General features: G+C 32.2%; 1 protein-coding gene and 1 long non-coding RNA gene across 2 annotated transcripts; one reads left to right on the top strand and one right to left on the bottom strand.

The window, feature by feature from the left end:
• Positions 1-13,943: 13,943 nt before the first annotated feature.
• Positions 13,944-15,841, bottom strand: LOC148313765 (uncharacterized). The gene is made up of 2 exons (XM_088277916.1): positions 15,699-15,841; positions 13,944-15,432 (listed from the first exon to the last, which is right to left on the bottom strand). The coding sequence occupies exons 1-2, from the start codon at positions 15,793-15,795 to the stop codon at positions 14,153-14,155; spliced, it is 1,377 nt and encodes a 458-aa protein (XP_088134042.1). The 5' UTR covers positions 15,796-15,841; the 3' UTR covers positions 13,944-14,152.
• Positions 15,842-17,369: 1,528 nt separating this feature from the next.
• LOC148313764 (uncharacterized) lies at positions 17,370-18,796 on the top strand. Its single transcript, XR_015839292.1, has 2 exons — positions 17,370-17,798; positions 17,928-18,796. It is a non-coding gene; the product is annotated as an uncharacterized LOC148313764 (long non-coding RNA).
• The last annotated feature ends 4,444 nt before the right edge of the window (positions 18,797-23,240 follow it).

Raw genomic sequence — 23,240 nt, 5'->3', positions numbered from 1 at the left:
AATAAATCCACTTATCTACAATTCGTGTTTTAATATCCGATAGTGATTCTAACACATATTTGAAATATTCAATCAGTTTATGTTGATTAAAATAATAAAGATTAAATGTTCCAACTTTTTCGGTTTAGCGCTTTTTGGCTTAATTTCACGTTGGTTGGGGGAAGGAATATTTATTCAACACTAACTCTCGATTTTTCATTGCGTATACAAAGAATTAGACGAACATTGTTGAAGGATGTGTATAAAAAGCTTGTTTAGTCAGTCAGCGCCGGACATTCACAGACATCCAGACCATTGTTGACAAGGTATGGGATAATAATTTTATTATATTAATTTACAAAGGGGTTTATTTCTGAGCCATATTAGAAACATATGTAGCCTGGGTCCAGGTCCGGTACTGCATTCGATAAAGGTACCTGAATACATAATTCAATTTCCTACGGTAAATAGTAGGTACTTACTTAATCGATACAAATCTAAAACATTATCGAAATTAACTGATTGTTTGGTTTACCTTTATCAAGTGACACGTCATTGTTTTGATATAAATGGATAATAATTTCATTAAGTAATTAAACTATTAATATAATTCTTTTATCCGATACTGGATTATTCACTGGGTGAGATGTAAATTTTTAAAGGTGTCGTAACGTGATATTAATCATTTATTATTCATCCCTTTTTTATGAAAGAAGATAGAAACTTTACCGGTATGCGGAAGGATCATTGCGTATGTTATATACAGGTTTTAAGAATAAATGCAATATGGATGTTCAATAATGGGGAGAATGGTGAACGTTGCTCAAGCGTATAAAGTGATCGCTTAAGACAGCCAAATGCCAGGTTGTAAGCCCTGTGATACTCGGACATCCATCTTCATACATAAAAAGGGAAGATTAATACAGGTTTCATGTCAATTTTACACATTTAAAAATAAATAATTCTGGTTTGAAAATTAAGCTATTAATTTACACAACAAATTTTAATATTAAGAGCTGCCGCTTATCTTTGATGTATTTTTAAGTAAAAATTAAAGCTCGTATAGCGGAAATGCCATTTTAGATATTATTATATCGCGCTATTTTAACATCTATTTTTGAAATATTTGTCCATTTTTTAAACTTATTTATTTCATAAAAATGACATCACCGGATAACAGATGTAAAATTTTATGTAGATATATATGCTCTCCTTTATTACATAGGTATTTTGCTAAATAAACATGTGCAATGTGACTTGCGCCATATGAGATATTATTAAAATGATACTTCCGTCTGAATATTTGAACATGCTCCTAAATCTACACAATAAGTATGTATGTATGTATGTATATACTAAACAAATTGTTACGTATGTCTCATGCTTATATTTTAGTTTAAATCTGCTCTCATTCAGTCCATACAAGGTTTTGATCTAAGAATATGGAAGTCTGGGTAATTACCCTGTAATTACAGGGCTTATGACCTGTCATAAGCTGGTTAAGTGATCACTTTACGCACGTGCTACATTCACCATTCTACCCATGATTGACAACCACACTACTTAAATTTTCGAAACTCCTGGATATAATGATCAATCTCATGGCACAGTACACATGAGTTCACAACAGCCATATATGTTGGATCGAGAAAAGTTTTTTTATTTAACAGAGACCCTTTTATTTGTATGCAAGATCTGAGATGTCATGAGATTAACCAATCAATATCTAGGAGTTCCGAAAATTTGAGTATTGTGGGTGTCAGTGATGGGTAGAATCGTGAATATTACACGTGTGTAAAGTGATCACTTAACCAGCCTATACAGGTCATAAGCCCTGTAAATACCCAGATTTCCATATTATTTTTCATCTTCATATGTTGAGATGTCAAAGCGTAAAAATAACTCCTGAGTGGAGAAACCCCAGATTTGTGAACAAGTATTTGGACTCACTCAAAATGTTGTGAGTAATAGTTTCTTTTCAATAAAAAACGTAGTGTATAAGAATGGTAACTTTTCTCATTTTTACTCCTTTATCCCAGAACATGTTTATATGGTTTTAGTATGCACTCGATATGTACGAGTAGTAAACCATTATATTACCGTTGCATACTTTTCAAAGTAATAAATTATCTTCATCGCCGAGAGTTTCATGAGTACATAATATAGGGACGAGTGTGTAATACAAAAAATAAAGGATTTATATAGCGTATTTATTTTTAACCTTACTTAAACGCAGATGACATCTCAGAGTAACGTTTGAAAGCTTCACTTTATTTAATAGTAGTCGAGAATATCATACCAGACGACATTTTACCGTTTAAAGCGGATTTTGAGAAAAATATAGGCAACAAAACATTATGCACCTAGCTAATGTAGTATTTTGTAATAAATAGTATCACGTATTAATGAAAAGTAAAAGAAAAATATATATTTTGTATCAGACGCCTGTAATATTTGTCGAATGCTGCAAAAGCTACAATTACATGAGCCTATGATCGTGTTACCTTGACTGATCACATTTCATGTGTCAGTTCTTTTTTGTATTAATTAACAATAGAGAAAATTTAAGTTTTGTAATAACTGAAATTTCATGGAATAAAATAACAACTACTTATGTAGTTTTTTTTCCATTTGAATTTTATTTGACTAGAAACCGGATTTTATTGTAATTGACATCGCCAGTCTGATGATGTCAGTTACAACGAAACCCGGTTGCTGGTCAAACAAAATTCATGTAGAAAAAACTTCGTAATTGTTATTTTTTTCAATAGAGAAATTACCTCAAATTAGTTAAGTAAGCAGGTAGAACTGTTTCATAACATTTTAATTTGGTTTATGCAAGTACATATGTGAGTATATATTAAATGTATCTAACCTAAGAAATTCCCGCAAAACTATCGATTGACTTTCTCGTAAAACCCATCTGGACGCTTAGTAACCGTATAGGAATTATGCTCTTCTGGGAAAACAGTTAATACTTCTTTATTTTTATCAATCGGCGTCCAAACATTCCTAGATTATCCCTGATCATCGGAGTTAATTCAATAAATTTGAGTAAACTCAATATTTATTGCGCTTTATCTATACTTTTTGACAGTTATTTTTTATCTGTGCTAATAATAATTTTGTTTTTTATTATTTTGGTCGATTTTTGAACAATATTAGAGAAAACTCTGTGAAAATTTTAACTATTTTGCAAAATTGTACTGTTTTGAAGGTTCTACAAAAAATAACGTTATTTTACTGTTTTTTGTTATGTTGGAGATATTCGTTAACAATTTTTTAAAGATGTGACCCATATTTATTTTTTTTACATGTTTACCCTATCATTATTAACGTAGGTGTAGATGTCGATATGCAAAGGATGCCCTTTAGTTCGGTTTTGATTTGGCAATTAGAAGGTAGGTACCTATTGCGATTGAATGTTTATTAGTTTTGATGCATGAAACGTTACCAACCTTGCGAGGCACAAACTTCACAAAGGCGGATGCAAATGTGACGAAATGAGGAATACGTGGTTATTTATTTGGATCGATTCAGCGCTCGTTGGTGATGGTTGTATTTGTCAGATGTATGGGCGCTTTGCGCAGCAGTCCCGCGCACGCGGCGACTGACAGTTTTAAATTTAACTCTTGTCGTACCTAAGTTTATATTTCTTCATAATTCGTAACATATAATTCCATACGCGACGCGTGGGTACGAAAGTATAATATTAGGACCATCATGCTACAATTTTCTGAGTGTATCATCTCATGTTGCTGTGTGAACTGCGACAGATAACCGATGTTTCCGACATGTTGGAGTCATTTCCCGCCAACTTCTAGCGCGGGAGATGTATGTAACACGAAGTTTTACAGTGAAATTTCTCACGAAATTGGAATCCAAATACTTTCATTACATACGTATATTCTATTTGAAATTTGAAATTTATACTTATAATATTTATATGTCGCATTTTTTTCGTTGAAAAATTATAACATCAAATAGAAGTTACATGATATTGACAAAAAAATTATGTAGTGGAAATATATGTGTACGAATTGTATTTTTAAATTTTGTATCTCTTATTATTTAAACTACTACATATTATGTTTGGCCTTTATGTATAAAATGATTATTTTTTGATAGTATATTTATATTTTTTTAGTTTTATCAAGTAAAAATTACTTTGAAGGTCCATGAATAAATAAAGACTACATTTTGTTTAACGTCTGAAATACTTAAAATATGTTTACTTATTTAAAAATATTCAGTAAAAATGAACAAGTGAAGTTTTGTTTCGATTATTGTGTGGAAAATATATATTTCCGTACATATTTAAAATATAGCAATGTTATTTAGATAAATTTGCCTATTATCTGTAAAAAATATTTCATTAGTATTTTTTATAGAACCATCTTGAATTTTGAATTAATGAATTATAAACGAAAAACAACTTGCTGGCTTGACAATTTTACTTCAGTGTAATGTCATGAAATGGAAAAATAATATTTTTTCAAAAAATGGATATTTACAACTTCCAAATCCAAATAATATCATTTAATATAAGAGAATACTTCCTGAAGAATAAATTTATCCATCCCATATTATTTGTTTTAAACGATTCTGTATGTCAATGGGTTAAATATACACACTAATGTATGCATATACGTACTAAGTATGAAGGTACATTGTATTAATAAATTCATAAATATATTTCAATCTTTTCGAACGAAACAAAAATAATGATACCAGGTACTGATCATCTGATTCTTAAATTTTGAAGATAATTACAACACCCTTAATAAATATAGTTAAATTCAAATTTTATATTCATTTTCATTTTATATTTAAGGTTATCTTTGATCGCGTTTGGAATCGTTACGGGACGAACCGTATTATATTTTAATCTTTATTACCTCTTTACGAAAACGAACCTTTTATTTAGCTATTCATAAAGTAAAAATCATGGAATATTCATCACAATTTTTATCATAAAATTTCAATATTCCATATTCATACTCACGATCAGAATACAATGATATCGATTGGTGTCCTGAAATATATCAGGTGATAGACACCAAAGAACAGGATACCGTAGTCTTTAATACATTGAATTACGGGAATTGAGTAATTTCGACATACTATTACTTTATTTTAAGTACCCAAAACAACGTACCTGGTACAATTGTAACAGTAACACAAGTGAGAGTGCTCTTTTGTTCCATACTCATATTTCCATTCACTCATATTTCCTGTTTAGTTTTTCACTCATATTTCCTGAAATACAGTGGAACCCCGAAAATACGAAATCCCGGGGTATCCGAACAAAATTTAAAGAAGAATGGAAAACATGAAAAAAAAATATGCAAAGACTGAATAACACATTTCGCTCACTCCTTTCAAGAACGTCATAAATCAAAAAACTTGATTTTTCAGGATAACGTTTTTAAAGTTTAAAAATATAATACAATGTTTTAAAAATAAATATCAAGCCACTTTTTGAACCTTTTACTGTGCAATAGATTTTTTTAGGTAAAACCTGAAGGTTTTTTCTCCATTTGAAAAATATTTCATATATTTCAAAAAAATAATTAAACAATACCTTTTCTTCAAAATGCAAAAACAACACTTTCTGTCCTGTAGCGGGTAAATATAAAGTTTAAAATATGCCGTTTTTGCCGGGATATAATACATTATCTGGGCATTCCGAAAACATGTATAGCTGAAAATTGTCGATTTTTTATTTATGACGTTCATGAAAGGAGTGAGCGATTTATTGTTACTTGAAATTATCGTACGTAACCTGTTTAAAAACTATTAAAAAGTTAATAAAGTATACAGTATACAGTACTGTACCTGTATTGCTACTCAAGTACTGTAATATTAGATTGAGATGGAAAAAGTTGCAAATAATGTACATTTACCTTAAAAGAAACAGCGTCATATAGTACTTTATCAATATTAGAGCTAAATGAAAAAGAAAAACACAAATGCAAATTTCTCGGCTAATCCGAACAGGCCACACCCCCAATTAATTCGGATTTCCGAGGTTCCACTGTACATGTTCTTCGTCATTCTTACATTTTCTTCTGGAAATGACAGATTGAACTGCCATCTGTTGAGAACTTTATGAAGCCAGCCAATTCCAAGTCGTTAGCCCCGAGAATGTTCAGAATTCCATATTCTGAACATTCCCTCTCTGTTGAGACATCTAATATATCACCTTCAGGGGTGAAACAAAGAATTTTAGTGCAAACAAAAAAAAATACTGGTGTTAAATATATTGGACATATATAGGTAAATTCACATATTATTTATACTCGAAATTCTAAAATGTAAATATTTAAGAATAATTAAAACGCAGCGCTATTTTGACCGTATAATACTAGAAAAAGTGACAATCTAGGGTATAAACACTATATACATGGTGACTCAGTCAGGAATCAAACCCGGGAAAGGAGTTGTTCCAAAATTGTACTTTTGTCCTTTAAAAATGTCGATAGACGTAATAAAAACCGCACTGCGTTAAAATTTATAAATAAATGTATTTTTGTGTATTTTTGGTGTATTTTTTATGTAATAAAACAAAACGATTATTTGCCGTCTTTTTATTTACTTTTATAAAATGTTTTATCATCATACATGAATGTTAATGAAGTATACAATACAGTATAAATACAAATACAACGTAAATATCAAAAGAAAAAAATAGGAACCTATATTATGTATTTTATTATAATCCACTAACAAAAATTACACGTTATACAATGAAAAATTCTATTAGAAGTTAATAATATGTAATAATTTATTTATAACATACATATGATATTAATAATAATGTCAACACAATAATAGTCACAATGTGTACAAATGTGCAGGGACCGGTTATGAGTTACACATTTTATTGAAATGAATAATCCATACAATACGAGCATTAAGAAATAGTATATTTCATTAATTTATTTATTATTTAACAATTCCAATTGCATGGTTATAAGTAGGAAAATAATAATTTATTTCATCAATTCTCGGCTGTCACTGAGAGGTAAAATCTATCCATTTTTAATATAAGTTTTACTTAGTAAATACCACTATTTCTTAAAAAAATTTACGGTTTTAAAAATAATGCGGAATGACACAATGGATTTTAAGAAATGGTGGTATTTACAAAGTTAAACTTAAATTTAAAAAAATAAGAAATTTAAATTGAGCAAAGTAATAATGAATTACGACTATCTAGCTATAACATGCAGATACTCGTATATCAATAACTTACCAAATTCGTAGTGAGTTCGGCATTCGTTTCAATATTGAATAGAAAATTGTTTCATTTGTCAATTTCACAATTTAAATTTTAAAATTTAGTATAATTTCCTTCAGAAGTTATTTTTTGTAAGCACTAGTAAATACAGAAACATTAGTAATTTTCTTCATCCGGTATGATATCAGATCGTCTACGATACGTCGTTTTTAAATCACCAAGATTCATCAATACATTCTGTTCCTTCGTGTTAAAACTTTCCAGTAAATTATTTTTCTTGTTTTTTCTTCCATCAATTTCCTTGGGTGTTCTATTTCCCGATATTATCCGAGATTCTGAAAATAGTTTTGGAACATTCTCTTCGGGATAGTCAATTACAGGATCTTCATTGAATTGGCTGTGTTTAAGTTGGTAATCTGTTTCATTTTCAGCTGAGATTTTGGATTTTCCGTCTTTTGGAAATGATTTTTCGTTGATGATTTTGTTTTTCGAAGAATCGTTAGTTTTTAATGACTCAATTTTTACTTTAATTCCATCTAAATCTTCGTAGTTAGATTCTGTATGGTTTATTACAGTTGGCCTCGTTGAAAACACCGTATTTTCATTTGTAATATTTATTCCTTGTGAATTTTTTTCATTCTCTATCGATTTTGACCCATAAAGTTTTGTACTTAATGGAGAAATTTGGGTCGGGTTTGTAATCGGGAAACGTTCATATTGACTTGTGACATGTTTATCATTTTTATTTTCAGTAGAATTTACGGATTTTCTATCGTTAGATGTTGTGTTATTAAGAGATATTTCTAAAATTTTCTCATTTATCAATAAATCTCTAAATGCTTCTTCGGAATCACTTTCATCCTTAGAAAAGTTAATTTGTAAATCGTTGGTGTTATTTTCATACACATTTGCCAGAGAATCGTTCATAATCGTATCAGCATTGATGGTGTAATTATATTTTTGTTCATCTTGATAATTCGAAGGCACCGATTCAATTTGTCCTTTAATTCCATCTAAATATTTGTAGTTCGATTCTGTATAGTTTATTTGAGTTGGCTTCGTTGAAAATATCATATTTTCATTTGTAACATTTTTTCCTTGTGAATTTTTTTCATTCTCTATAGATTTTGACGCATAAGGTTCAGTATTTAATACAGAAATTTGGGTCGGGGTTGTAATTGGAAAACGTTCATATTGACCTGTGATATTTTTACCATTTTTATTTTCAGTAGAATTTGCTGTTTCTGTATAATTGAATGTTGTGGCGTTTTTAAGGGATATTTCTAAATTTTTCTCATTTATCAATAAATCTCTAAATACTTCTTCGGTATCAATTTCATCTTTAGAATAGTTAATCTGTAAATTGTTAGTATTGTTTCCATACATATATTCGATAGAATCGTTTATAACCATATCGGCATCCATAGTGTAATTATCTTTCTGTTCATCTTGGTAATTCGAAGGCACAACAGATACTCTAAAAATATCTGTTGTGGTTTCCAAAAAGTATTTTTCTGTAGTCACTTCAAAGTTGTTCATTCCATCGGTTGAGTATGTATCTATTTCGCTTTCTAATGCGGATTTAGTCGTGTTATTAATTTTTATTAAAATTTTCGTATTTTCATCAATTATCTTAGATTCCATATCATATAGTATTATAGTTGTTTTATTAATACTTGCTTCCGTATTTTTTTCCACGTCAATTACTCCACGTAAAGGCGTGCTGATGTTAGAAACTTTGGAATCAGCATTCTTTGTCGATTGGTTTTTATATATTTCAATATTTGTTTCTTTAGTTTCCAATAATTTATCATCAGCTTGAATTTTGTCAAAATCATTGGAATCTTTCATTGTATTACCATACGTAAATAAATCCATATCGCGTTCCTCAAAAATTTCTGTCTCTGTTATTGAGTTGTCTGTCGTGGATTCCAGATTTGTTCTACCAGAAAGTATATTTTCTAATATAGCTGCACTATTTTCTTGAGAACTTTTGTCTGTAGCGTTATTAATATCAAAAATGCCTTCCGATTTAAAATGATCAAACCTTGTTGACGTTTCAGAATCTTCATATACTGTCGATAAATCTGGCATCGGTTGCGCGGAGGATTCTGGATTAACATATTTGTAAACAGGATCATTGTATTTTGAATCAACCAGTATTTTTTCTGACATTATTTTGTAATTATCCGTAGTATAATCTGTAGATTCAACATTTGTCACGGTGGTTACTTTTTCCAAGTGATGAATGGAGCTTTTATTGTTGTATTCATCTATTCCTTTTGTTTCCGAATCGCCATAGCGATATAGCATGTCATCGGTCAAATTTATTGCGATATAATCATTGTTCAAAATTGTATTCCTTTGGTCTAAATCCGATGGGATATTAATATTTTCTGTCGACGATGTAATATGTATTGTTGGAGGATCAAAAGATTTTAAACTGGTCTCAGAAGAATGGGTATATTGATCGATATTGGAATCAAGAGTGACATGCAAATCTCCGGTTTCAGTGCCATTTCCATATTTTGATAATATCGATTCATAATTTTTAAGGTCCTCAGATTCCGTGATGTCTTGGTGAGATTCTTCATTAGTATAATTTATTTCAAAATCTGTTTTATCTTTTCTAAATATGTCATTGAAATGCAAATTATTATTCTCACTGGTTGATTCATATATTGAGCCGAAATCAATCATTTCAGCTGTCAGGTTGTGATTATTTTGCGAACTATTAGTATCTTTATAAATCTTAGAAAATAAAGAATCGGTGGATGATTCCATTGCATTTAAATCTTTATGAACGGGTATCGGTTGAGTGTTTTTGATAATACTGGCGATATCGTATTTAGTGAACGTAGGCTCATATCTAGTATCTGCTAAAATCGCAGTAAATTTTCGGTATTTGTCGAAATTATTATCCGAAACGGAAGGTTCCGTTATAGATGTAATAATTTCACTAAATGCTGAGCCAATATTTTCTAACGTATTTGAGTTTTCGAGTCTCCCATGTTTAGATCCAAAATTATTAGCGCTATTTAAAACTATAGTATCTTGGTCTTTTAGCGTTTCTTCAATAGCGCTATCGGTTACTGGAAAATAGTAATTAGAAGATGTTAAGGAAGTATCGATTTTTTCAATTTCAATAATATCGGAATGGGGTTTTAGAGATTCGCTTTGGCCTTTAACAATTGAACTAACTAAATCCACAATGTCCGAGTAACTAGACGTTGGTCCTCCGCGAATATCGATCCAATCGATTCGTTTAGTTGTTGCTTCTGTCGACGTTCTGGGCATGAAATTATTGAACAAAAACTCTTCAGCTTTTCTCCGTTTTTCGGCAGTCACGTCAGGAATCCAATGAATAAAGTTTGTATTTTCATCATGACGCTCAGTTACCAATAAAATGTTTTTGTACGCGTTATCCAAATTTTCTTCAGGGTTGAAATTATTTTGTGCTATGTCGATTGAAGGAACATCGTCGAAACCCACATTAGGAAGTTCCGATTCAATATAGTCAAAGTCTAATTGATCCATACGCCCGTCGCCAGATTCTATTGTTAAAATATCATTCGATTCTTCGTAATGGGACTTGATGTTTTCTTTGATCCATTGATTGAGCGGGGAATAATCTGTGAATAAATAAATTAATACAAATAAATCAAACAGGTTGCGAAAGGGTTGAAAAATTACATACATTATTTAATAATTTGTAAGGAAAAATAAAATGTTTTTTTGCTAACCATTTAATAATGATTACAAAAACGATGACGTAGAAATCCTAAAAATTATTAATACGAAAAGTCATAAACTGCAAGATTTTGAAACAATGGAAATTCATAAAAATATAAATTATAATAATATACCTGTAATTAACCCATTAAATATGACAATGACTAAAGCCTCCCCCCCCTATTGTCTATATTCTCACTGATAAGAAATAAAAAATAAAAATAAGAAACAGCTCCTACCCCTCTATTAAAAAAATTTAAACTTTGGTTCACATACGGTATTTGGAAATGATACGGAATGCATCGAAACATATTCATAATTTTAAGGTTTTAAGAAATAGTGGTATTTACGTGTAAAAAAGTTTAAATTTCAAATATAAATTAAAATAATGAAATAGATGAAGCAAATTCAAATGAATAAAAAATGATTATGTAAATCGGACTGTGGTCCTTCGGTAAGTGTTGTTAACTCTGAAGTGGAGGGTCACGGTTCAACCTCCACTCTGACTTTACTTAAATATCTGATAAAAAAACTTTTTTTTTAAAATAACAAAACAAATATTGTTATTAATTAGATTTAGTGAAAAGGAAAGCATATTGACGAATATCAGACCGTAACCTGTGTAAATGCCAACGTTTGCATATTCTCACATCAATACGCTTCTACATCTATTCTGAGATATCTAATCTAATCTTTATTAAAAAATAACAACATAAAATTTGTGACGAAGATTTGGACACACTTGAAATATTGTGAAAAATAATACAGGCTACAAAAAGTCTTAGGGTCGATTTAAACTCTTTTTATTACGTGGTCTTTTCATCAAAAAATCAAATATTAACGGGATTTCTGAATACGAGCAAAAAGATATAGTATTTCAAACTAAAAATATTTTTTACTAACCATATACTTTAAATAGCCATCACTAAAACAATAATAAAGTGTGTAAATATAAGATGATAAAGACTAACACTAATGCATTTTTGATTCGAGCATGTAGGTATTAGAAGCGTATATTGCAATAGCTTTGTCCTCTGATGTTTTTTGCGATTTCTAATTTCTATAAGTAAACTGTAAATAAACTAACGATTTCTACTTATACTTTATGCCGCATACTGCACCGTATAATTAGTGCGATTCTCTTATTATACGAACAAATTATTATATAATTAATTTAGATTTCAATCAAGCGAATTCAAAATTACTTACCGTCACTTCTCCCGAATGAAATACAAAGCAAGAAGCACAACACGCACAAAAGTTTCATTTTTATCGTTAAAATTGGCATTATTCACATGTGATATTTCGTTTTTGAGTTGCTGTTTATAGGCACAATAACACGGGAAATATACTATACTATTACACTTGTTGACAAACAGTCAATGATACACAGATCTTAACATGTTGCTGCCTTACCGATGACGTTTTCAAAACTGATCAAGGGGATATATGTAACACCAGGGTGAGTGCCTCAGGAATATCGTGGAATGTTATTGTTTACCGATTTGGGCAGGTACTTTTCAGGTATCCTCTGTGCCCTTTCTCTTTCCGTTAACTGTAGATAAGACCTGATTATGAACTCAGGTAAAACCCTAGAAATCGACAAATGAACACGCACAAAACATTAGAAGCCCAATAATATTTATGGGTAATTTATTGTTGTCTTTCATTAATTTACATCGTCCGTTTGACAGCGAGCGCTTTTGCCTAGAATTTTTAATCACGAAATCCATGAAATTTTAGTAATTTTAAATATGAATAGTAAATCCACACACAAGTAGATATAAGCTATAAAACTTATAAAGTCGAATCCTAAGCAGGGCCATGAGAAGCGGTGTTGCATAAGCCGTAGCTAGATTTCTGGGTAACTTGGACGATAGATTTTTTTTAAACCGTCCATTTAAACATTCTCTCAGTATTATTTAAGATTAATATTTGTAATCTTATTTCAGTGATACACAAAAATGGTTACAAAATAATTAAATTAAATGAAAGGTTTCTTCGTAGATAAGTCCTGGCAAAAAATAGCATTAAATGATTTAATACTACTGCCACCTTTGTCCACAAGATACTAATAAGGAATAAAAATTTCATCTCTGTTTCCTTTACCATTTACCGGTAATGTCCTTCAAGCCAATTTCATCTATATTATCTGAAACTATTAAAATGTATTCCACTCATATCCCCAAGTATTTGGAGAGCAGAATTGTTCACCGTGCCTTCATATTATTAACGTTCAGTTAACCCGACGCGGTGCCCTATGCTCCAGTGGGTGCAGATCGGGATCAAAATAATACTGTAATACACTATTTTCTTCGTTGTGCTAATTAAGTATTATAAATACAATTTAATAATACAGAATGAAAAAAAAGGTAAATAACGGGATTAGATACTTTATATTCATTTAGTGTACAAATGTTAGATTTTGCAATTTGATAAAATTCGTACAAACCAGGAGACATCTTACCGTTATATACAATATTTTTGAAACTTTTGACCTTAGATAAATACAAAGCACTTACTTATAATTTACAGGGGATGGATTAAATACAGTTTTAAACATATACTCGTATGGTTGAAATTAATTACAGTAATTCCGAGAATTGTGTTGTAGGGAAATACAATGAATTATCCCGAAATATGTACGTACAAACCTACAATATATTGAACCACGCCAATATCATTTTCTGTTTTAGTGTAAATATTTGTAAATATAATACTATAGACAAATATATTAATATTAAGTTTTTCGAACGATCTTAAAATTACTGTAAATCGATTGATTATTATTATAAAGCAATAACTATTATTTGCCAGTAATAAGTTCCAAATTTTTGAGTGTGTCGAAATACTTGTTCACAAATGTGACTTATCTCCAATTTTAGGAGTTATTTTTCATATTATTTTTTGACATCTCACATTTATGAAGAAGAATATGGTAGTCTAAGCATTTACGGAATTACTGTGACCAGCCTATGACGGTCGTAAGCCCCGTAAATGCCCAGACTTCCATATTCTTCTTCATCTATGTTGAGATGTCAAAAAACTAATATAAGTTTCAAACATTAAAATCATATACACGAAACTAGAGCCAATACGTAAATCATACAAATGACTTGCAAAAACAATACTAAATTATTACTGTTAATATATATTATATACTTATTACATAACTTTTCTATTAATCTACTTGTATATTTATTGTTTTAAGTTCCCCAGTGGTACGAATCCGCCGTCTTCGACTTTCCTGCTATATTTAGGTTGATAATTTCCGTTGGGGATATCCGAATCATAGTAAGACGCGCTAGGAAGAAAGTGACTTTCGGCTTGTCCAGCGTAAGGATGGTCTCTGACGAATTGAAAATGCACTTCACTATCTGCGTGGGGTAGATAATTATCATAGGTATTGGGGTCTTCGTAATACTCGTGTTGTAGAAAGTGATCGTGACTCAATGGACTTTCTGTTATGCTAATGTGCTCGTAATTTGAGGAATTGGCGTAGTCGTGGTAATATGGGTAAGGGTAAAAGGTTGCATGAACAGCTGTGGAGTTTGGCCCGACCGTTTGTTTCATATCAGAGCTTGGTTTGACACTTTCGTCTGAAGTTACATTCGGTTTGACTGCATAATCCACTGTAGTATTTGGTTTTCCCGCATGTTCCATAGTTCCATCGTTATTGTGTATTGAAGATGTCGTTAAACTTGCACTAGAATTAGAAACGTTATTTTGCCTCGCATCTTCAGTTAATTTTACAGCTATGTTACCACTAGGCTCAGAATCTAAATCAGTATTTTCGAACGAATCTGTGTCTTCATTTTTACGGGAAACATTTTGTTTAGACGTTATTAGTTTAACTTCGGTATAGTCAGATTTTTCCTTTAAGTGTGTAACTGTCTTTGTATTATTATCTTGTGATGAAGCACGTTTCACATTTACACCATCATTGCAAGAATTAGTTTTATCACAAGGGTGGTTTTTAATATTTGCAGCACTTAATACTTTGGAATCATCTGATTCGGCACTGTTAAAATTCACAATTTTAATCGCGTTATCTGTTGTTTTTTTGTTGGGATTTTCAGTATTATTAACAGAAATATTCGTATTTTCTGTGCTGTAATCTTCGATATCTTCAAGTGGGTTTATTATAGGTAATTGTAGATTTGAGGGGAAGATGTTTTGAGGTTGGTAAAAGTTAGATTGGGCTAGCAATGGATTATACAAATTGGAAACACTGTTTGATGGAATGGGATTTTGAAGGTTTGATATAAGTAAAGCTAAATCGAATAGATTGGTGAACTGGTTCAGGTTAGAGTTATCACGTAAGTCGGCACTGTAACTAGAGGGCCCCATGAGCTGTCCTAATCGGAAACCAGTAAGGAAACCAAGAATACCGTGAAGAGTTCTTTGTTTTCTTCTTCTCGATTGCACTGTTTTATTTTGTGACTGTGCATCCGAACTAGTAAAATTCTTCATAATTTCTGAAAATAAAAACAAATTTAACCTAAAATAAATTTTTAAAAAAAGAATTATAAAACGGTGTAATTTTTCGTCATCATAAAAAATATTAATTTTTTGTTTTGACAAATTATTAGCAACCTTATTTTTTAAAGAAATATATTTGAATTTATTTAAAATAAGTATGGCATGTTTACTTAAAGAACAAATTGAATTTATCTTGAAATTAATGAAAAAGAGTTAAACCTTATTACAATCATAGGTGTAAAAATAAAATTAATACACCAACCTTGAGTAGCTTCATTGGGAATTTCAGCTAATTCACATCTCATATCTGTTAGCAAAATTAAAATGGAGACACACAATATTAAACGGTACATCGTCATTTTAGTAACGTGTGATACACTTCGTTGCCGGAATGAAAATGTTTTCCAAAGTAGGAAATTATTCACTCTCATCTCCCATATAATATTTATCCTATCTATGCGTATCCTGCAGCAAATAGAGAAAGTTGGACATTTTTAGTATGTAGTCAGTGAGTTATTGAGATGCGGGCTTTAAATCATGAATATTAGCTACCTATGTGCAAAACATACATTATTGCTAATTATAATTGAAGTTGTAGATATACGGAGTGTTCAGAATTATAGTTAGTCATATACACGAAAGCTAAAAAAGAGAAATTTAGCATTGAAATAAAGCAATAAATAATTCATTCCTTATTTCAAGAATGTGTGATTCTTTCTTATCTTATCTTCTAAGCGTAAGATAATGATATAAATCAACTTACATATCGCTCACTCCTTTCAAGAACGTCATAAATCAAAAATCGTCAATTTTCAGTTGTGCATGTTTTCGAAATGTCCAGAAAATGTACTATATCCCAGCAAAAGCTTCATATTTTTTAACTTAATATTTACCTGCTCCAGGGAGGAAAGTGTTGTTTTTGCATTTTGAAGAAAAGGTATTGTTTAATTATTTTTTGAAATATACTAAATATTTTTCAAATGGAGAAAAAACCTTCAGGTTTTACCTAAAAAGATCTGTTGCACAGTAAAAAGTTCAATAAGTGGCTTGATATTTATTTTTAATACAATGTGTTATATTTTTAATCTTTAAAAACGTTTTCCTGAAAAATCAAGTTTTTTGATTTATGACGTTCTTGAAAGGAGTGAGCGATATGTGTCGCCTACTTTCAAAATCCGCCAGATCCATGTAAGCCGATTTAACAAAAAATTCTCCGGGTAACTTTAGATAAAACATTATGAAATAGAGAATTTTCCCATTTTTATAGATTTTTTTCAGTATTTAAAAAAAAACACGAGACACAAACCAATATTGACGTCACCTTAATTTTTGACCTATCCCCGCTCTCTAATTGGCTGATATGGGTCAGAAGGCAAGTTCCACGAATATGGCGGAATTTGAAATACAACCCTGTTTTTAAATACTTTTCAGCAAGGTTTTCAAGTATTTAAATATTTTAAACAAAAAACCCCACAATTGGCATTCCGATAGAGTATTTATTTTAAAATCCTATAAAATTGGATCCGGCGGATATTGAAACTAGGCGCCACATATATATACATGTGTAAGTTATGGTAAGTGTATTATGCAGTACTTAAACCAAATACTGGTTCCATACATAAAAACCGATGTACATAGATGAGATATTCATTTTATTATAAAAGTTAATATGGCTATAAAATTTGTGCAGCAACAATAATTTCAATGAAATTATACACAATAACAACTTCATTGGAGAAGTTACAGTTGCGCGAAGAAATTCATGTTTGCTATCATGTGCTATCATGTGGGTGTAGCGATAATTTCTTTTTTATCATCGACTGATTAAAAAACTTTTTTTCATTTTATTTTGTTTGTCGGTCTTGCAAAAAGTCATATACCAGGCTTCACTTTATGCTGGTCACTCACGACGAGGAAAATAGTAGATTTTGTTACATTTTCTCTGGTTTTGTAACGTTCAAGTACGAAATTTGGAAAGACGAAAGGTTTCACTGCCAACCTGGCGATATGACGCGAAATCGAATACCTACAGCGCCATCATTAGTATATAAATCTTTGTATATAAGCTTCGTTCGAGTCTGGCCGGGCGGCCGTTATGAATTCATTGCACAAACTAATTTATATAATTCATTGTAAACAATAAATGACAAGCCGGGTGATCTCGTGTTGAAAATAACTATTATATATTGGAAATGTGAGTACTTCATTATTGGTAAGGCGTTTCCTCTCATTCCGCCGTTTGCTAAACAGCTGTCAAACAAATTACGCAAGAAATTTGTCTCGACTGCTGCTCAAATAAGCGCTAATTAGAAGAAATATGTATTCTATAACCTCCGGAATGACCCCATCAACAGCATTGCAGGTAATCAACTGTTTTTGTTGTTGTTTTTCATGCCTGAAAAACTGTGCAATCTTCTTTGTGTGAAATGTCATTTTGACAGTCCGTTGACAGCGAGTCTGTTTTTATTATTGTTTTTATGTTATATTTTAGGTAAAGTACGGACAACCGGCATAGTTACAAGCACATTTATTGTCATATAATGTTATTTATTGCACTATATGCATATAAAATAAGATTCAACAAACACAAAAGATGTCATTCAAAAAATAGCTACAGCACGTGGCGTATAGATTTTGAAATGGTTTTCCAGTTTTACTTATACAGTTACAAATGTCAATTTACTAGTGGGTGCAATGCTTGCCCATGTTTTGTTCACAAAGAAATAGGTATGGATGATAATTAATAAATAATATTGGATATATGATGTAAGAAGACCAGCCCGACGAAGCTTGCAATCGCAAAACCGGACTGGACTCTTTTGCTGACAAATTTCCAGCCCCCATCTGTGCTCCACGAGTAGTTTTATGATGAGGTTGGAACTCTTCATATCAACCCCTCCGAGAAGCCTGCCACTGTATACCTTATAAGACCATCTTAGTGTATACCGGTGTCTGATATCCTCATCATCGGAGATCGCTCAGTGGGTCGTAATGCTAGCAATTATTTTTCAAACATAAAAACTAATTCTGTAACTTTGTTACCTTTTCAGACTCTTGCAACTATTGGCAAATGACTTGTCGCGGCAGAAGGGTTCCATTTCCCCCATTGTGTTGGCGCTTTGGACAGTTTCATTTCCTAGCGCTGGATCAGAATATATAAACTACAGAGGACGATTCGGCATTGTTTTATTTGGATGTGTAGCCAGTAATTACTGTTTTAGTGTTTGCAGATATGTATAGGCAGATAGATGATATAACCATGAAACGTGTGTTATTGCACAATTTTCTTGGGAGTTATTCATCGTGACTAATATATATGTATACTCTCCCCCCTGAAAATAAACATATTATGCTCTTAAATATGTTTTTATTTTGTTCATTAATGACCGAGATCCTTGAAAAGTATCATCCTATCCCGCTCTCTGTGATCTTACAACATTGACCTTAATTTTTTACAGAAATGCAATCTAAAGTAACTAACTGACCATCACGCCGCTTCCGCAGGGATAGGCAGAGAGAATAGAACACCACACCACGCTACTCTTGTCTTTGTACACATTCTTCTTTACGCATCCCCTCACACATCCTCCTCCCAACCCTTCTCCGCACCCCAAAGGTGCATAGGGCACTGCATTATATAGAAGCAGTGTTATCTTGATCGTTAAATACACGAAGGAAAGGTGATCAGCCTTTCGCTTCAGGTACCAGTCCAGGGTCATATTAAATATATATTTGACTGAAAAATCAATAATATTTATTGCGACCCTCTTGGGAATCAAACCCGGGACCTCCAGCATGGTAGCCTAGAGCGCTAACCGCTACACTATGGAGGCGGACCTCATACATACCCGCCGATTATTCGGATTCCTGAATTGACCACTTTCAATTATTTTAAATACTTGATCATGCCAAGTTTTGCCCGGTCATCCTCTGCTCATGTTCCCAACAAGATTCGCCTCATAAATTTCTTTTACAATCCTTTCTTCGCTCGTTCGTTTAGATCTTTTATAACTAACTAACTAACCATCACGCCGCTTCAGGCAGAGAGAATAGAACGCCACGTCTTTGCAAACATTCTTCGCCTCTTCCACGTTCATGCATCTCCTCATACATACCCGCCGATTACTACGACTCCTAACCTGACCACTTTCAAGTATTTGGCATACCTGATCGTGCCATGTTTTTCTTGGTCTTTCTCGGCATAAATTTGTTTTACCGTTCTTTCCTCACTCATTCGTTCCACATGTCCAAACCATCTCAACGCACCTTTCTTAATTTTATTGATAATGGTTATCTCCGCTTTGCATTCCTTCCTTATTTCACTATTCGAACATCTATCATACATCGTTTTGTCGCACATTCTTCTGAGAGATTGCATTTCGACTGCACTCAGTCTACTTTCATCCTTCTTTTGCCAACTCCATGTTTTACTTCCATACATTAGAGTTGGAACCAGGACTCCGTTGTGCACTGCCAGTTTAGCTTCCGCTGATAGGCTTTTATTTGCCATAACTGATATTATTAGAGGGTATTTCTTTTTCATCGAGAATTTTAATGACTTCCTTTAATCTGACTCTATCGAATGCTTTAGTAAGACCTACAAAGCAGAGGTAAGCTGTCTTATTGAACTCTATTGCTTTTTTAACTAATTTGTCTAACAACAAATGTGTTGAACTTATTTACGTCCGAGTTCACTCGGTTTCTCAGCGTCACATATTTAGCATATTCTTCTGGTGACGGTGAGCTTCTGTATTTCAGATGGCTTTTCTTCGGCGAGTTCCTTGACTTCATCAGTAAACCATTTTATCAATAATGATTATCTCAGCCTTGCATTCTTTCCTTCTTTCACCATTCGAACATCTATCATACATCTTTTTGCCTCACATACAAATAAAACTAACTAACTAACTAACCATCACGCCGCTTCCCCGCAGGGGTAGGCAGAGAGAATCGAACGCCACACCACTCTGTCTTTGCAAACATTCTTTGCCTCTTCTACATTCATGCATCTCCTCATACATACCCGACGATTATTACGACTCTTGACCCGGCCGCTTTCAAGTATTTGACATACCTGATTGTGCCAAGTTTTCCTCGGTCGTCCTCTGCTTCTTTTTCCAACTACATTCGCTCCATAAATTTGTTTAACCGTTCTTTCTTCACTCATACGCTCCACATGTCCAAACCATCTCAACACACCTTTCTTAATTAATAATGTAATAAATAATAAATAATATATATATAAATAATAAATAATGTATGTAAAAATAAAAATAATAGATCAACCTGGCTGATCGGTGATAATATGCGTGAATAGCCTATAAATAAAAAAAAGACATTCATAATAACAGCAATGGGGGCGCGAGATAGAGACAGGCATGAATATAGAAAGAGGTAGAAAGACATTCGCCGGAGCTAGCGGTTGAGTTCGGCTTCGTCCACAGAACCAAAGATCAATTAACGAACATCTATTTACTTATATTTCTTCTTTTTTTATGGCTATTCACCCTTCTAGCCAATGCGAGTTATTTTTTATTTATATATTATTATTTTACACTTTTTACAATTTAAAAAAGATAAATGTTTGAGTTTTTATTATTTACAAAAAAAAACTTCAATTTCATACTATTTCTGTGAGCCTGAGCGGCTCATTATTAGAAAGTGGTATGAAATTGTGGTAAAGTGGTTCGAACCGAAAAACTTTGATTAAAAAATCCGAGACACTAGCCACGGGACCACAACCCGATACGATTTGAATTATTTGTTTTTTTTTTTATTATCTTATTATGTTTTTTGTGAAGTTTATCTGTATGTATTTATATATTGAGCCTTCCTACATGTACTATTGTAACCCACAAATGTATAATTTATATTTTTTATTTTTTAAATGTTTTTCATGATATCTTTAATGATTCTTCTCCACGCGTGCTTTCAATCGTCTTCTGTCCCCTGCATCAATCACCCTTCTCCAGAATCAGAATGTCAATTTGTCACTGACTCACAAAGCCGGCAATTCGCCGCGCCGCACATAGGGGCAAGATGACTCGAAAACAACAAAAGCGCGATCGTGCGGAACAGCTTTTGAAGATAGTTCTGAACGATGCAATCGCCGCAGAATTGAAAATCTAGGGAACTCCACTCTACTTTCACAACTAGGTCATGCAACGACAATGAATCTGAAAGCTTCTGGACAGCCAGTTGCATCCAAATTATTAGCAGAAATAAAAATTATTACAAACAAGTTTGGGAGGTTAATAAGGTTGAGAGGTTAGTGGAAAACGGAATGCTAATGCTGGAGAGGTCTGAAAGGAAGCCGTCATTAAACGGGCACCCAATGAAATAAGATCTAGGTCTCCAATTAATGCCCTGCAAGTGCAGGCCTCTGACGCCCCCTCGGAATTATTAACTATCATTTTTTTAAATCAGAATATTATATTTTTTAGTCGAAAATTTTAAGATAAATTTACATGTCAAGTATTGTCTTCTCAATCCAATTCCATTTTCCACTAACATCTCAATCTCATCGACCTCCCCTAACAAACAAAATTAATTGAAAATCATTTGTAAATGTGTATGAAATATATAAAATAACTAACTAAACAAACCAACTTAATAATGAAGCTAACCCCAATTACAGGAAAACAAACGATTTCAATTCAAATCGTATCGGGTTGTGGTCCCGTGGCTAGTGTCTCGGATTTTTTAATCAAAGTTTTTCGGTTCGAACCACTTTACCACAATTTCATACCACTTTCTAATAATGAGCCGCTCAGGCTCACAGAAATAGTATGAAATTGAAGTTTTTTTTTGTAAATAATAAAAACTCAAACATTTATCTTTTTTAAATTGTAAAAAGTGTAAAATAATAATATATAAATAAAAAATAACTCGCATTGGCTAGAAGGGTGAATAGCCATAAAAAAAGAAGAAATATAAGTAAATAGATGTTCGTTAATTGATCTTTGGTTCTGTGGACGAAGCCGAACTCAACCGCTAGCTCCGGCGAATGTCTTTCTACCTCTTTCTATATTCATGCCTGTCTCTATCTCGCGCCCCCATTGCTGTTATTATGAATGTCTTTTTTTTATTTATAGGCTATTCACGCATATTATCACCGATCAGCCAGGTTGATCTATTATTTTTATTTTTACATACATTATTTATTATTTATATATATATTATTTATTATTTATTACATTATTAATTAAGAAAGGTGTGTTGAGATGGTTTGGACATGTGGAGCGTATGAGTGAAGAAAGAACGGTTAAACAAATTTATGGAGCGAATGTAGTTGGAAAAAGAAGCAGAGGACGACCGAGGAAAACTTGGCACAATCAGGTATGTCAAATACTTGAAAGCGGCCGGGTCAAGAGTCGTAATAATCGTCGGGTATGTATGAGGAGATGCATGAATGTAGAAGAGGCAAAGAATGTTTGCAAAGACAGAGTGGTGTGGCGTTCGATTCTCTCTGCCTACCCCTGCGGGGAAGCGGCGTGATGGTTAGTTAGTTAGTTAGTTTTATTTGTATGTGAGGCAAAAAGATGTATGATAGATGTTCGAATGGTGAAAGAAGGAAAGAATGCAAGGCTGAGATAATCATTATTGATAAAATGGTTTACTGATGAAGTCAAGGAACTCGCCGAAGAAAAGCCATCTGAAATACAGAAGCTCACCGTCACCAGAAGAATATGCTAAATATGTGACGCTGAGAAACCGAGTGAACTCGGACGTAAATAAGTTCAACACATTTGTTGTTAGACAAATTAGTTAAAAAAGCAATAGAGTTCAATAAGACAGCTTACCT

The sequence above is a fragment of the Brachycentrus maculatus genome, unplaced genomic scaffold, assembly GCF_059751285.1.
Source record: "Brachycentrus maculatus isolate JH-2025_06_01 unplaced genomic scaffold, ASM5975128v1 h1tg000005l, whole genome shotgun sequence".
Taxonomy (NCBI): domain Eukaryota; kingdom Metazoa; phylum Arthropoda; class Insecta; order Trichoptera; family Brachycentridae; genus Brachycentrus; species Brachycentrus maculatus.
The sequence above is the reverse complement of the archived record's forward strand: the minus strand, read 5'-3'. Positions and strand labels throughout refer to the sequence as shown.